Source organism: Calonectris borealis, chromosome 5 (assembly GCF_964195595.1).
Source record: "Calonectris borealis chromosome 5, bCalBor7.hap1.2, whole genome shotgun sequence".
Lineage (NCBI taxonomy): Eukaryota > Metazoa > Chordata > Aves > Procellariiformes > Procellariidae > Calonectris > Calonectris borealis.
In genome coordinates this window covers 38758493-38774601 of record NC_134316.1, presented here as the reverse complement: position 1 = coordinate 38774601, position 16109 = coordinate 38758493, and the positions used below count along the sequence as shown (strand labels likewise).

Genomic DNA, 16109 nt, shown 5'->3' with positions numbered 1-16109 from the left:
ACATCTCAGCAAAGCACTCCCTGTCAGGCATATAGGAGAGAAACCTACACTGTAATTCTGGGATTGTCCTAAATAAATGAATGGATTGTGTAATTTAACTATTCCTTGCCACGCATACTATGCAACTCTTAGAATGATCTTAAGCAGTTTCTTTGCATTCATAATGAAATCTTTGCTGCCCATTCTGATGTACAAGATGCAGGTAATTAGCCTGTACGAAGTTCTTAAGCAGAATATGGGGAATATTGCTCTGTTCATAATCTGCTTATTCCCAGCTTGAGCAAAAGTCTATACTCCCTTCCCCCAGCGCCAAGTTATTCCCATCAGGCAGCCAGCACCAGTGTTTGTGGAGGCCTTGGGGGGTGGTTGTTTTTCTTCCTGTTCTGTGATGTTTGATGTACCATAACATACAGCGTCTCCAAAACTAGATACTGCTGTCTTCCTGGCTCGCTTTACTTGCAGAGACCATTCTTTGTCTGAATCAGTCCTCAAGGCTGATAAAGATTTCTAATGGGTTTCTCTTTCTTCTCCAAAAGGTCTTTATTTGAATTCTTGTCTGGTTTTTTCCCCACCCCTTACAGTGAGCTGGACTATTACGACTCTCCCAGTGTCAATGCCAGGTGCCAGAAGATCTGTGATCAGTGGGATAATCTGGGTGCCCTAACCCAGAAACGTAGAGAAGCCTTGGAGGTAAGACATAGAACATGTTACAAGTTGGACCTTTGGGATTACGTGGGTAGGTCATTTGTGGAAAGCAAGCTGCAGTGGGCACGAGCAACCAATTTCAGCTCTTTTGTGCACTCCTAGAACGTCCTGGACTGTAAATGAGGGCTACATTTCAGTATATTTAGCCTGCTTTTCCCGTTCCAGCCCAATTATGGTACCATTTGTTTGCTCAGGCTATTGATTTATTTCTACTTTTCTGTGGTTTATAATTTTGTTCCGCTTGAAAAGACTGTCCTGTTTTGGTTTATTTCAAGGACCTCACATTTTTCCCTCAGAGGAAAAAATCCATCCTGTGTGTAATCTCTTAACAGCAGAGAGACTTTTACTGTAGTGCCGTCCTGGGAACACCAAGGAGGTCTGAAAGGAAGGAGCAGCTCAGACAACCCACATATCTATGTGATTATTCTTCTCTAACCATCTTTCCTGATTTTCTTTCTTTTTTTTGTGCATGCCCAGAGGACAGAGAAGTTACTGGAAACAATTGACCAGCTGTACCTGGAATATGCCAAACGAGCTGCCCCTTTCAATAACTGGATGGAAGGGGCCATGGAGGACCTGCAGGACACGTTCATTGTTCACACCATTGAGGAGATCCAGGTACAGAGCAGTCATTTGCACCAGTCAGGCTGGGATAGACAGAAGTCGGGGGTCTCCTGGATTCCTAATGGTGCCAAATTGTAGGTCATGTTTTAGTGCTTCTGCTCTAGTGAGTGAGCCTTAGCAAGAGAAACAAAAAGGAGTATGTTTTTCCTTGATTTCCTCCAAAAACCTGGATCTGAATAGGTATGAAACATGCTCACACCATCCTAGCTGGACACAAAGAACTGAAAGTGGATTTTTCAGTGTAACTCCAGAGTCTTATTAATGAAAGTCTGAAAATTGAGAGAATCTTTTAGGGTCTTGTGAGTTTTTTTCAACCCACACGAGCAAAGCTTAGTGCTGCTCACAGGTTCTGCAGGTCAGTTGTCCCATGTAGTGTCATGTCCAGGTCATTTGGTCCTATGTGATAGGATGTGCCGTGAGGGCAGTTGTTGAGCTGCCAGCTGGGTTTTGGTGCTGAGCACAAGAAAAATCAGAATTGTCCCCTTTGGTTGTGGATTACCATTTGAAGCGAAAGTCTTCTTGCCTCCTGCAAGACAACAGAGACGGTATCTCGGTTTACCCCCTTCTGAAAAGGTGTTACAAAAGCAACTTGAGGTATCTACAGGTAATTTTCAGACCTTTGAGAGCAGAAATTACTCTTCCCTGGGTTGCAGTGGGGACTTCTATTTCTCCTGCTTGATGGGCTCATGACAAGAATCCGAGTGAGCCCTTTGCAGGAATGGCTGACAGCAATGTGGCCATCAGCGAGGCAGCGAATGGGAGACCCAACAGAGGACACTATGCAGCCAGGGGGGCAGAGGGGTAGTGAAATAACCCTAGCCTGGTATCAGCTCTGTTACTGAGCTGCTACTTGTTTCTTCCACCCTTCCCTCCTAAGCAAAGGGGTTCATTACGTCTTTCATAATGCAGAACAAATCTGAACAGCATTTAAACGCTTCTATCATCTCTTTGTGACTGTTTGCAGTATCTTTCCCAGCCCCCCAGACTTGCATTACATCTCTATGGCCACTGCAGCAGCTGCAAAGTAATGAGTCACCATGGAAGGAAGCAATTTTACAAAAAGTAGTTGCAGTGTTGTGTTGTAAGAGCGTGGTCAATCATGCCGTTTACTTTCATTCCCTCTTCTGTCCACACTGTTCCTTCGATTATCCCTACACGTGCCTCTCTGTCCCCCATTTGTTTTGCTGCTTCTTTCCCTGTATTTGCTTCCCTAATCTTGATCTTCCAGGCTTCTGGGATGAAGGACCTTAAAGGCCTGTAGAAGCAGTGGGAGATGAGCCAGAACCAACTGGCTTGTCAGCTGTCCACAAACTACCAGCAAGCGTGCCCTCACCATCGGTCCTCGGAGCACAGTCTGGGCACTGCAGCAAGACTGGGAACAGAAAGGGCCTGTTGTGTTCAGGGAGAAGGAGCTGTTTTTCAGCAGCAGGAGTTTGCCGTTGGCTAGAAGACCTTCACCTAGTTCTAACTGGCTCTGATCAGACTGAATCTGACTCTTACTATTCATCTGGAATTATCTTAGGTGTAGAACTAGTACATACTAGTGGGAGAAGAAAAACATGGCGCATTTACACTAGTAAGACATGACTGCTTTAAAGTAATGCTGGTAGTCAGATCTTCTTCCCCAAGGGGCTGACAGGCAGTCACTGAGCAGCGTTGGAGAAATAGTTCCCCCTAAATTATGAGCCAGAATTATTCCACCATTTTTTGGGATGGGATCTCTGTCACTGGTCAAAATGGGACAGAAGCAGAGGGAAAACAAGACTTCACATCATTTAACTACTTAAAACAGCCTGTTTAGTGATGCTGAGAGAACCTGAAAAGTGTATTAGAGTAGCCTGCTTTGTATCCTGGGAGGATGTAAGCTTTTGCAGTCGCTTCTGCAGGGATACATTTGCTGAGGAGGCTATTCAGTGACTAATGCTCTTACCCTCCCTTTGCTGCTGCCCTCCTTCTGCAGGGATTGACCACAGCCCACGAACAGTTCAAAGCCACTTTGCCAGATGCCGACAAGGAGCGACAGGCCATCCTGGGAATCCACAATGAAGTCTCAAAGATTGTCCAGACATACCACGTCAACATGGCAGGAACGAATCCTTACACTACGATCACCCCACATGAGATCAATGGCAAATGGGAACATGTGAGTTCTTTCCAACCTTGCAAGTTAGTGGGGAGGATACCGCTGCTCAGTCACTGGGGCCCCAGGAAGCGGATTATTTACTCTTCAGTTAGTCTCTCATGCTTACTGCTGAGCTTTTTTTTTTTTTTGTCATTTGCTTTTGGCTCAATTGCCATGTGCTTACAAAGTGGAAGAGATCTTTCATGTAAATGCCTAAGGGGTGTCAGATCCCTTTTACTTGCTATTTTTATAATGAAAGATGCTAAATTAAAAGCTTTGAGGTTTTCAGTCCTCAGTTGACCTGACAAGCAAGCAAGCAAGTATGGATGTGAGTCAGTATTCTTTTTCACTATTGAACCCTTCAGATATTTTATCTGCGCAGCCAAGTAGCCTTCCCTTGCTGTAATCCTAAAAGAGCAGTTACTCTCCATACCTGCTGTGCTGATGGCTCTTACTACCACAGTGAGATCTGAACAGGGTCCTGAAATTCAGTTAACACGAGCCCCCAAAAACCCAAGCAGTGAACGGAAGCTTCTTCTGAGATGAGTTTGCAGTGTGCATCCTACACCAGATAGGATTCACATTCCATGAGCCTTCCCACTGTGTCCTAAACCGTATGACTGCTTGTTTTCAGTGCAAACACCCACTCCTCCCTTCCTTGCGGCAATTTCTACATTTACTATACATGTGCCTTTGTATGTATAAACTGCATATTTTGTTACTCTTTGCTGTAGGTGCGGCAACTGGTTCCCAGAAGGGACCAAGCCCTGATGGAAGAACATGCTCGCCAGCAGCAAAATGAACGACTTCGTAAACAGTTTGGTGCACAGGCCAATGTCATTGGACCCTGGATCCAGACCAAGATGGAGGTAGTGCTTTGCTCATTTTGAAACAGTCTGTTTTCCTCTATGATCTTCACTGATATTCTTATCTGTGGTCTTTTTTGACCACTGTCACAGCCATTCTTCCTTCAGGTTACAGCAAGAGAAACTTTCATAGAAAATATGGAGAATCCCAAGATTGATATCAGTTACTGAAGTGCTTGTGCTTTTCTTCTCCTAACTCTTTAGTGCAGAGATAAAAAAACATGACTTAAAATGGGGAACACTGGTATTTTAATAGACTTGTGTTTATATGCAGCAAGTTAAAGACCCTATATCAGAAGCATATTTTGTGTAACTGCTTTCACAGCAATGGTCGTGATACACATGACAAAATAAATACAATTAGCCTATCAAACATCAACAGAGGAGACATATTTTAAAGGGAGATCTTCTCTCTCTAGGTAAGATTTGAGTTAAAGGAATTGGAGTTGATGGAAAAATGTGAAGCTGTGACTGATGGCAGGAGCTGTAAAGAAGACAGCAATTACATAAATATGTCTGTATGAAGGGACTAAGTTAGTGGCAGACAGCACATCAGTACATTGGTACATTACTAGCTTATGGACTGCAGTTTCCTTTTTTTTTTGTATCCTTGTATTAGACACATCTCATGTGACTCACCTCACTTGGAAAACGTTCAGGGCTCTGCTAAAATTTTTGCTGACACTGTCTCGGCTCATTTAAAGTAACTGCTCCATGAGATTTTTTTTTTTTGAATCATCATCCTGTGTGAGCGTGAAATAGCTGCAATAAATGTCAAGCATGTTGAGGCTTGTCCTTCCAATGGGGTCTAACTCCTTTGACTTTGCTAATGCAGGAGATTGGCCGCATTTCAATAGAGATGCATGGGACCCTGGAGGACCAGCTCAACCACTTGCGGCAGTATGAGAAAAGCATTGTGAATTACAAACCAAAGATTGACCAGTTGGAAGGAGACCACCAACAGATCCAGGAAGCGCTTATCTTTGACAACAAGCACACCAACTACACCATGGAGGTAAAAGTTTTGGCAGTAGATTAGACAGCCTCATCTGCTGTGACCAGTTAGCATCAGCCACATCTAGTTCTGGCAACATGTTGTGGTTCTCAGGAAAATGGAGAGCTTGACAATGTGGCCAAGCATGCAACAACATGTTGCTGAATTTCTTTTTTGCCTTGCTGTACTTCATGCCAACCCGTTCCAATGTATTTCCAAATAAAGTCAATAGAAATAACCTGAATGAGGTCAACAGTATTGCTTGAAAAATTGGCTGGTCTCATTTCTCCTGCCACCCGATTGTGGCAGCCTATTAGCTGGGATTAGAAAGACCAGGGGAGTGCTGGTGATTTTGAGCTTCCACAGCCTGGCAGAAGAAAAAATTCCAACAAAAGCTTTTTAAAATCAGAATCTGGCTTTCTGTTGACAACGTGAGGTTTCTTGGAAGCAATCTGAGTTCAACATGAGTCCAGCAGAACACAGAAGGGCTTTGAAACTTGTCTTTTGGTTTCTGGCCAGCTCTCCATTAAGCAACAGCAGAGGCAGTGGAGCACCAGTGTCTTCCAAGGACTGTGGTTTATTTATTTTCTTGGTAAGGAGAGTTTGCTGCCCAGCTAAGTCCTAGAAGCACTGGGTTTGATTCTCATTTGTGTTAAAGACCCCCAATATGTTGTTCTGACAAGGCAAAGGAACTTTGCAATAGGACCAAGACTTTCTTAAGATCAGGAATTGGCCTCTTCAATATTTTTTTCAGTCAAAACTCAGATTTTAAACATCTGGTTGGCTCACACTGCAGATGAGAAGGAAGCTTTTGGAACAAATGGACTTCTGCCTTGGCCACCAGGTTCATTTAATTTGCAACAAGTGGCACATTCAATCCACCGGCCTTAGAGGCAGAAGAGCTACTTTTTAATTTAAAAATTGTCCTGTCCTCTTTTTCCAGCATATCCGAGTGGGCTGGGAGCAGTTACTAACAACAATTGCTAGAACCATCAACGAAGTGGAAAACCAGATTTTGACCCGTGATGCCAAAGGAATCAGCCAGGAACAGATGAACGAGTTCCGGGCTTCTTTCAACCATTTCGACAGGGTAAGTCAGTGCTGACTGCAGCTTGGTAAGCCACAAGCTTCCATGTAGACTGCGCAGTGCAATAAAAAGCAGTCACTGTGATAAAACTAGATCAATAGAAGATGTTTCATTCTTAAAAACGCCACTCCCGTGAAGACTGCTAAGTGATCATTAGGCTGGGAGGAGAAGTGTATCTTCGCAGGAAACTGCTAATTTTCCTGATAAAGCTAAAGTATGGAAAAGTTTGAAGGCTTATTTAGGAAATTAGACTTTTACCCCATCTTCTCCAGAGAGCAGATTATTATCTTGATTTATAAAATTATTTGGAGCAGCTGTCCTCCACTGTGACATACCATCACATAAACCTGTATTGAAGAAACCAGTATTGCTCTTGTATGGGGCAAACAGGAGGATCTGTACACACCACGGCATTGCATGACGTAGATGTAAAGCCTGCCTTGCCTTACTGTGGACATACATGCCAAGGCATTAACGGGTGCAATAAGAAAGGAATTCCTTAAAGGAAATTCTCCTCCCCTCCCAGTTTGCCAGCCTGTCTGCAGCTCTTCCTTCTACAACCCGAATCACAAAGGTGTCATGCAGGGAAGCAGAGACAGCAGCCCAAGCCTGAAACTGGCTCCATTATCAACCCCTTCAATGTTGTCTGGAAATCCATGAGCAGCCTGCAGAGATACTAAGTCAGTGATGCAAATATAGGTTGCTCTCCACGACTTGCTGCACCAGCCAGACTGTTTGAAAAGTCTCCAGAGAACAGGGCTGCAGCCTGCCCTCAGAGATTTGCTACACTTTCAGATTGCTGAACACTGACTATTTCAGCCCTTCTCTAGCTGCCTAAGAAAAATGAAAACCATGGCTTCTTTTCTTAGCAGAGGGACTTATAAAGCCCTGTAGATTTTATATTTTGACCTTCATATCATTTGCCCCTTCCTCCACAGCAGTCTGAATGATAATGCAGCATCTTCAACTGTGTATTTGATTTATGAAGGCTTAACACTGACTTTAAAAGCTGATTTTTTGAGGAAAGTCGCTTGGAATTGGCCCCACCATCCTGTCTGTAGCTTCCTTGATCTGGCCAGAGATGGTGGCGGCAGGCAGGGGCTCTTCAGTGCTTGGGGGCTGTCCTGAGCTAAAATTCTGCAGGGTGGATGGGGATTCTCAGTTCCTGTGGGAGTTTGTGTATAGTTTGATGGGTACATCCAAACACTGGGGGAGCGGGGAATGAGCAAAGGGAAGAGCAGCTGCCAAGCCGTGTTGTGCTGTGCTGTACAGCAGTGCTGTTTGCAGAGCTGAGCACTTGAAATAGCTTTACCAGTCAAAGCTCCACCTCATGTGCAGGTCTCATAAATACAGCCATAACACTGCTCCCCTGAGCTTCAGCTGGTTTTCCTTGTCTGTTCCTGGGATGCCCTGACAGCTAAGCTTCCTTGGGTGTGTTGCCAAACATACCTGCCCTGACCTACTCCTTTAGTGGGACTTTTGACTAGAAGATTAAGGCAATGCTTCCCACTGCCTCTGCCTGCTTACCTGCACTCCGGGTTACTAGTGAAACACAGGGCTTCTGGCACTACGGATAACAAGCAGTGACGCAAGTAATTCACTTGGGAGATGGAGATCTTGAGGCTTCTGAGCATCAACTGTTTTTGTCATTCAAATGCTCTCAAGATGTGACGAGCTCTCTGAGAAGGAACTGTTCCAAGAGCATTTTTATCACATCCTGAAATGTCATTGTGATATCTAATGTTGTGCACTTTTTATTTTTCTTCCCTGTCTTTCTATCTGCATGTCATTCTCCTCTCCCTCTCTCCTCACCCACTGCATGGTGCACCTGTTTGTTGTCCTTCCAACTCCCTTTGATCTCCTCTGTGTCTCCCTTCCTTCTGCCCCACACCGTCACCCCACTGGCACTGCATGTCCTGCTGCCTGGCACACCGCATAACCAGGACCACTCCGGCACACTTGGCCCTGAGGAATTCAAAGCCTGTCTCATCAGCTTGGGTTACGATATTGGAAACGATGCACAGGTACTGAATGCTAGTGGTGAACACAGCCAGATGTTAAACTGTGAAAAAATAACAGTTTTTTCCTTTCTTTTCTTGTTTGTCTTAATCCATCTGTCATTGCTGTTCTTGTGTTTGACTATATATACATCACTTTTCTATACTGCTTCCTCTCTAAATGTACTTTGATATCTATTCCTCCTTAATTCCCTAATTGTTTGTCTTGGGAGAATTCCTTTCATGTCTTCAAACTATTCTATTTACTTCTGTGTCACTTAACACTCCTTTTTTTGTCCATCCCTCAATCTGTCTTGCTTGGTGTCTTCATTCCTTTTTTTCATCATCAATATGTTCCTTGTGTGTAAACTATTCCATGTCCAAACCCACCTTTGCTTCTTCATGGTTTCACAAACTACCTTTCCTCTGTTGTTTTTCATTGTCCTGTAAATCCTTCCTTCCATCTCTTCCCACTGAAACTCATTCTTTGTAATGTCTCCTGTGGGTTCATTTCTCCCTGGACTGGTCTCCCTTTTCTCTCTTGGCTTTTTCCATCTTTGCATCATTCCCTGTAGAAGAAGACTGGTATGATGGATTGTGAAGATTTCCGAGCCTGCCTTATCTCCATGGGTTACAATATGGTAATGTAGAGCCCTCTGTCACTCCTGTTCAAAGTGATTCTTGTAGGCACCTTCAAAAATAAAGGGAGAATGTGTAGTGAATCAAGGTAAATACAGCCTTATTTTCCAGAATTATCAGCAACGGATGTTAAATCTAATATTAGTTGTATGTGTAAAATTCTTGTCTCGCAGCAGTAGCTGAAGGTAAAAAGATGGAAATCATTGTCTAATTTCTGTGTATTTCAAATAAGAATTATATTTATCAAACTGTGTAGAAGAAACTGTGGAAGAAACAGTAAATTTCCTTGTATCAGTACATGCGCTCTGCACAGCACACACAACCTCCCCAGCCCTAAGTATCAGTTGAACTCATCTGGAAGTACGCACAACCTGATTTCTGAATACACTCAAACGCTGCTCCTGTCATTCCTACCATTTATTTCACTTCTCTCTCCCTGTACATGTAAGTAAGTTCAAGTTCCAATCATCCTCCCCATAGCTTTTCCCTCACCAGAGTACCTGCATATTCAGAACAGTAACGTGTGGCACCTTGAGAGGCACAATAACTAATAGGCAGAGCTTCACCCGAAGACTGATGCTCCTCAAAGGGCAGAAGAGCGGAGTGCAAAAATATGCAGCTGTACTCTCTGTATCTTGTCAGGCAAAGCAGTGTTTATTCATCTTACTCATCAGCCCAGTATAAATACAGACTCTTCAGTGTAGCGTGCCAAGCCACAGTAACATTTCATTAGATACCTTAATTACTCTTGAAGGTATACTGTTGTAGATGTGTTAGAAGAGCCTGTTCCCAGGAGAAGACTCAGGAGGAGACTTCCTCAGGGAGGAAGGAGTACCAGAGATGAGAATAGATGATCTTCTGTTTATATGCAAAAAAAATGCAGAAAACTACACTACAAGGTTTTGGCTTTTGTAGCAAACTTCTCTGTAGTATCTTCCCTGTAAATGCTAATTCCCTGGGCCACTCCAGAAATGTAAGACCTTCTTTCCAAAGCCTGTCTAGTTAAGATGAACCAGATACTATTAAAGACCCCAGAGACATTTCTTCTGGTGTTTTCTGTTCTGGCAGCTGAAGAGAACTGTAAAAGTTCTCTTTTAGTAAATGAAAGTAAAAGGATTTGAGGAATGCAGATCTTCTAATATTACTACAGACATTTAGCATGACATGTATTACAGAGAAATTTGCATCTTCCCTTGAAGTCTGTGTGATACTGTTCCCTGATAGGAGCATTGTCCTAGAGCGAGATGGAGCTGGGTGTTATTCTAGGGCACAGCTGAGAATATTTTATTCCAAAGGACAAATGAGTGGGAAGCATTTGTACATAACAGCAAGCTAAAAAAGAATATCCTGATAAAAAAACCAGAAGTGGTTTCTATTTGGCTTTGTTTTTCTAGCTATGAGATGTGCTGCTGAACAGTTTCTCCCCACTTTCATAGCGTTGCTGCCGAAATGTCCAGGCTTACATGACTCTCTCGTTCTCCAGGGAGAGGCAGAGTTTGCCCGCATCATGAGCATCGTCGACCCTAACCGCTTGGGTGTAGTGACGTTCCAGGCCTTCATCGACTTCATGTCCCGGGAAACAGCAGATACAGATACTGCTGACCAGGTTATGGCCTCCTTCAAGATCCTGGCTGGAGATAAGGTCAGGCTCCACACCCTCCTTTCCTGCATCCGCATTTCTCCTGCTTTCCTTTTTCTCTCTTGTCTCCGAGAGAAAGTGTGGAGGGAAGCACTCTCTAGCGTGGAGGGTATTTTCACAGGAACATTGTGCAGTGCTGGAGGAGTGCAAGGCTAACGTGTGGGTTAATGAGCAGCCTGCCAAGGCACTTGAAAGTCCTGTTCCGCTGTCAGTCAGAACTGTGCTGCCCACTCTTGCTTTAAAGATTTAATTAAGAGCTTGGTTGCGATTTGCTATTTTAAAACGTATGAACAAATTCAACAGATGGTTCTTGATTAGTCTTGAAAAACTATTAATTACTGACAGCTGTAAACTTGAGATGATCTTTCTCAGATATACATGTGTCACTATCAGTTGTTATACAATCAGTAGTAGATTTTCATTGAGGATATGCTGTATTTGCAAGAGGAGCATCTTTTAATCATAGAAATTGGTCGAAAGTAGGAGAACTCACAGGATGACACTAAAAGTATTACTTTTCTAAATTTGCATCATCACTGGAACCAGCTGATTAAAAAAGTTATGTAATCTTATTTTTCTTATATAACAATCCCCACTAATCTTTTATTTAATTGAACAAATAATATATACATGCAATATTAATACATCTCTATATTTGCTAATGATTTTATTTATCTCATTTGAAATGTGGGATACCATTTCTCAGATTGTAATGAGTTACCCTTAAATCCAGTACTGGTTTCCATGTTTCACTAGTAATCTTTTCGTAATCTGTAATGTAGAAACCCATGGTATCCATCCCTTAGGCATCTGCCTGACTGAAGCCAGTCCTATTGCCTGAAAATTCCACGTTATTCAGATAAGCTAATCACTGAATAAATTGGTACTTTTGGATACAGTATTACTTATTAACTCTTCTACTCTGTACAGTACGTTAAATATATTTGTCACTGTTTAATATGCTCTAGTGACTATAACATGAATCAGACAGTATTTCGTTATGAAGAAAAATACCTCTTACTCACTCCAATCATTAAACTGAAAGGTGGGGGGGGTGGGGAGAATAAAAAGTCACAGGAGAGAGAGAGATGGTGTGAAACCTGAACCATTATTCAGACAACTGCAAATGCCCATGAGTCAGTTAGCTAAAGACAACATACTGGTTAGCAAACAGGCATCTACTGTTACTTACCGCATGGAGAGAAGCCAAGCTACCTCAGCTCGCCTCAGTGAGTCTCCAGAAGCCAAATTTACATAAGAAGTTTTGCTTGCTTATTAAAAATGTCTGCTGTGAAAGGCAAGGATTGTTGGCGGAACTGTGGAAGCAATACAAAGTGTTTGCTTGTCTGCTGTCTGCAGCGGTGCTGCCAACCAGAGCTAGTGAGGATGGCTCCTTTCCTTGCTCCGAAGAGAAGGAACGGCAACTCCCAAGCAGCACAAGCAGCTGTTACCTCCTGCCAGCGAGGGACAGGATCCAAATGAAATTTCTGCTTCCTCCCATTTGCTTTCAGCAGGACCTCCACTGTCAACGGGAAGGCACAGTCTTACACTAACAACTTACCTTACTTACCTCCAGGTCTTTTCTGTAGGCGTACCAGCATCTCTCCTGCAAAAACAATCTTTCTCTCGGTTGTAAAAACCACTTTCTTGTCCAAACGGTAGGGAGCGACTGCATTTCCTCCCAAGGCGTATGCGCAGAGGGCTCCCTGCGTGGGTGTACAGTGCTAGTCTAGTTGTTGGGGTCCTGCCCCTGACTGTTGTCTGCTGCCCTGGGCGGACTTGGGGTGGTTGTCCCTCTGAGGAAGGTCAGTTTTCTGAAAGTAACGATCGCCTTATCATGTGTCCTTTTTGCAGAACTACATCACTGTGGATGAACTGCGGCGGGAACTGCCTCCTGATCAGGCTGAATACTGCATTGCTAGAATGGCACCCTACAATGGCCGTGATGCTGTACCCGGTGCCCTGGACTACATGTCCTTCTCCACGGCACTCTACGGCGAAAGTGACCTTTAACTTTTTTCTGTCCCACCACACGCTCCCTCCCCTCTCCCCCATCCGACACGCCCTTCTTTCTCTTTGCAAAGCAGCCTCTGCTCCACTCTTTTTTGTGTTTCCCTGTTTTGCTTCAGATAACGGATCACATTTTTAAGTGGGGGGGAGGACATTGACATGGCACCGCCTACCTTGCCCTTGAAATGACAGTTTACAAAATTATTTTGTGCAAAAAAGTTAAGTTTTAAAAATAACAGACATATTTTATTATAGAAAAAGGTATTTTTCTCCACCAGATTGAAACTTAAAAAGAAAATGTTAAAATATTGCACCAAATATTTTTTGTTGTGACATACAAAGTCGAGCACAATGTTACATTCCATCCTTTCCAAAAAGAACCAAACAACACCAAAACGCCACTTGTTCTGTTAACTTTTACATTTGCGTATGTCTCTTTTATCACGTTTATCTTGGGAGGGGGGAAGGCACACAAGTGCATGTGTTTGCTGGTTCACTCATTTCATGAAAATATTTTATGATAAACTTTTGAAATTGCTGTGTTTTCTAGGGAAAAAAATAATGTACACAGCTCATGTTTTCATATTTAATTAAAAAATACAATATGCCTCCTATGTTTATCAGTGCACAACTTTTTTTGTTGCTGAGAGTTGTCTGGTTTCAGAACATGAAGCTTGAGAGTTGATAACTTTGATATTGCTTGTCACAAACCATATTAAAAATTTCTTGTGATAACAATTCTAGACTTTATTCATTTGTATAGTAAAATTGTTTAATCCTATTTGGTTGAAACCACAAACACGACGAAGAGAATCAAAAATTAATGGTTTTTAAATTGAAATTAGAATACTTTAAAGGTAAACTTCCTTTCCCCCTTAACCTTTTCATTCTTACTGAATGATGTTGGAATTTTCACAGCTTTCTTACTACTTTAAATTAATGTCTTATATAATTTTTAACCATCCCTGATATACCCACATCTCTAGGAACAATATTCCTGTTATTCCTTAAAAACCAGCACAGAATTAGTTACTACACCAGTGCAAACAAACCACCACCGTAAGTTGAACCATCTATGAAAAATTCCTCCACTGTTCCATGCTCAGCATTGAATATCTCACTGCTCTTGATACCACATCTTCTGACATTATAAATTCTTCCAGAGCCCTCAAGATCATCTTTGTGTTGGACATCGAAAGAAACCAGCCTTCAGAACAACTCCTTTGGGACCTTTAATGAGTCACAAAGTATACACACACGCACACGCATGTGCCTGAAAATCAGCAAAGGGAAGCAGCTAATCCCTTCCCAGCCATCTCATATTACAGGTGCCTTTCCTGCCCTCCCACAACTTTTTTAGGAAACATGGAGTTAGGAGCAAAAAGCTGCATTACTGCTTCATGACGTGTTCCAAGTAAGTGTTTTTTAGGTATAACTACATTCTGCTGTCTCTAGTCCCGAAGGCAGTTTTTATTTTGAAGTAACGACTGCAGGAGCGGAGAATTCACGCGCAGATTCACAAGGAGCGCCTGCAGCTCTCAGTAGCATTGCCCTCTCTTCTCCAGGGCAGAGCTAAGTCCTGAGGAAGGCGTTGAACGTGGTGGGTTGGGGTTCAGCACAGCTTTCTGGTTTATTCCTGACCTTGAGTAGGACACAATAAAAATCACAGCAGTCTGTTGTGATGTTTCCCAACCTGGCAGTATCTGCATACTGTATTTGGGAGAGGGGATGCTAATGTCTGCTACCACACTTCTTCCAGGAGACACCAAGACCCCTGTTCTCCTCTGGGCTGGATAATGTGTTCGCAGAAGGTATGCAAGTGAGCGCCATTTAGCTTCATACATGGACAAGGCCAGAGTGTACTCGCCACAGTTTGTCTTTAAAGGTTGAAGCAGAGGCAGTTCACATAACTTACCTGTGGTTGCATTGTTAATGAGCGCTGGAGTTGAGGTGAAGCTGAGTTTCCTGTGTTGTAACCCATGATACCGAGAAGCCTGGGGGGGTCGATATGAGTTGTCAGTAATGTAGGACTTGCAGCCGCATCGGTATTTAATCCACTTGCAAGCTCCTCTGCAGGCCCATTTTGAGCTACATCACTATGTTGCTACAAATGGGACTGTCCTCTTCAAACATGCAGAGTGCTGATTCCATTACCATGTTTTAAGGTACATAACATAGGTTCTCTGTTTGAAAAGTAAAACAGCAGAGAGAATGACTACAGGTATGAGCAGATAATCTATGTTGAAGTGTGCCTCAGAGCACCCATTGCCCTTGCTTTGATAACCCTCTTTCCCACAGTAGCTGCCCTGTCCTTGGTTTGCTGCACCTGGAAAAGGACATTTGCACTGTCAAACAAATTGAGGTTCTCTCTGGTTGTACCCATTCCCAGAAGATGTAATGATAAACTTTTTTTTACGCATGCTTTTTTTTTTATTTATTTAAAAAGTAATACCAGAGGGTGGGGGGAATATCTGTTGGGGTATTAAATGACCACTGTCTGGAGAAAAGACCCATGTTATTTTGAAATAGGGCTGGAAAAAGAGCATTGGTGCACCTTGGGCCATCACTTTGGGTCTGCTACCATTCTGAGAATGAGCCAAATTATTTGGAATGATCCCGGTGACAGCGCTCTGCAAGTCCATGCTTGAAGATTCCAGAAGTCTTTACAAAAACCTTTTACTGAGCTGTGGTAGTGTTGCAATCTGTGACCAGGTTTCACGCAAAACCCCAGCAGGGTGTAAGTATTCATGGTTTTATGAGACAGAAAGAAAACAGGTGGCTCGTCCCTGCTCACAACTTGTTGGCAGTGTGTGGGCTCCAGCCTTGGTAACGTTGCTCCATTGGCACCAGAGCACTGCATCCTTTGGTGAAGTTGAGGTGTTAACAGCACCAGAAAGGCCTCGCCTGTGCTTCTGAGTAGTTGAATAAAGTTCAAAATATTGGCAGTAGGTGTGTCTAAAATTTTAGGCACATGTACTGCTATTTCTTCTGCTTAGGTGGCACAGGCTTTGACAAACTGGCTAGAGCTTATGTGACCTGGTCTTTCCCTCTAGGCTGTAGATGCGGCCTCCCTGTTCCCACCCCACCCAAGGAGGAGCACTAGGATGCTGCAACACATTCACCTTCCTCATAGGCAGCAGAAGACGTATCTTACAGTCGTGTAACCTAACAGTCTCTGGCAGTTATGCTGAAATTTGAAAACAGCTTTCTGTATTGGGCTCATGGTTTTGCAGCTAGCGTGCCATTCTTTAGCCAAGTCCTGACATCAGCCTTGATGAAATTCGTCTCTGGAAGCAGCTGTTTGCAGCTCAGTGACTGCCCCTTCCCCTGCCAAGAACAGAAGAAGCAGACAATCCGCTTCAAGCTCACATCTCCCATTCAGGGATAAACTTTTCGTCAGTCTGCCATACTCAATATTTTCAGGCA

The 16109-nt window shown here is 43.2% G+C and overlaps 1 protein-coding gene across 7 annotated transcripts in view; it reads left to right on the top strand.

Moving 5' to 3' along the window:
* The window catches only part of ACTN1 (actinin alpha 1), a 92571-nt gene extending 79150 nt beyond the window's left edge, over positions 1-13421 (top strand). For 2 of the 7 annotated variants that reach the window (XM_075151914.1, XM_075151913.1), the window contains exons 13-22: positions 582-690; positions 1183-1323; positions 3290-3472; positions 4186-4320; positions 5153-5332; positions 6255-6401; positions 8342-8422; positions 8971-9036; positions 10518-10676; positions 12528-13297. In XM_075151914.1, the coding sequence (XP_075008015.1) occupies positions 582-690; positions 1183-1323; positions 3290-3472; positions 4186-4320; positions 5153-5332; positions 6255-6401; positions 8342-8422; positions 8971-9036; positions 10518-10676; positions 12528-12686 (1360 nt within the window). In that variant the 3' untranslated portion in view covers positions 12687-13297. Of the gene's footprint in view, positions 1-581; positions 691-1182; positions 1324-3289; positions 3473-4185; positions 4321-5152; positions 5333-6254; positions 6402-8341; positions 8423-8970; positions 9037-10517; positions 10677-12527 lie in introns of all 7 variants that reach the window. The other 5 variants (XM_075151910.1, XM_075151912.1, XM_075151911.1 and 2 more) reach the window with 4 other exon arrangements.
* The last annotated feature ends 2688 nt before the right edge of the window (positions 13422-16109 follow it).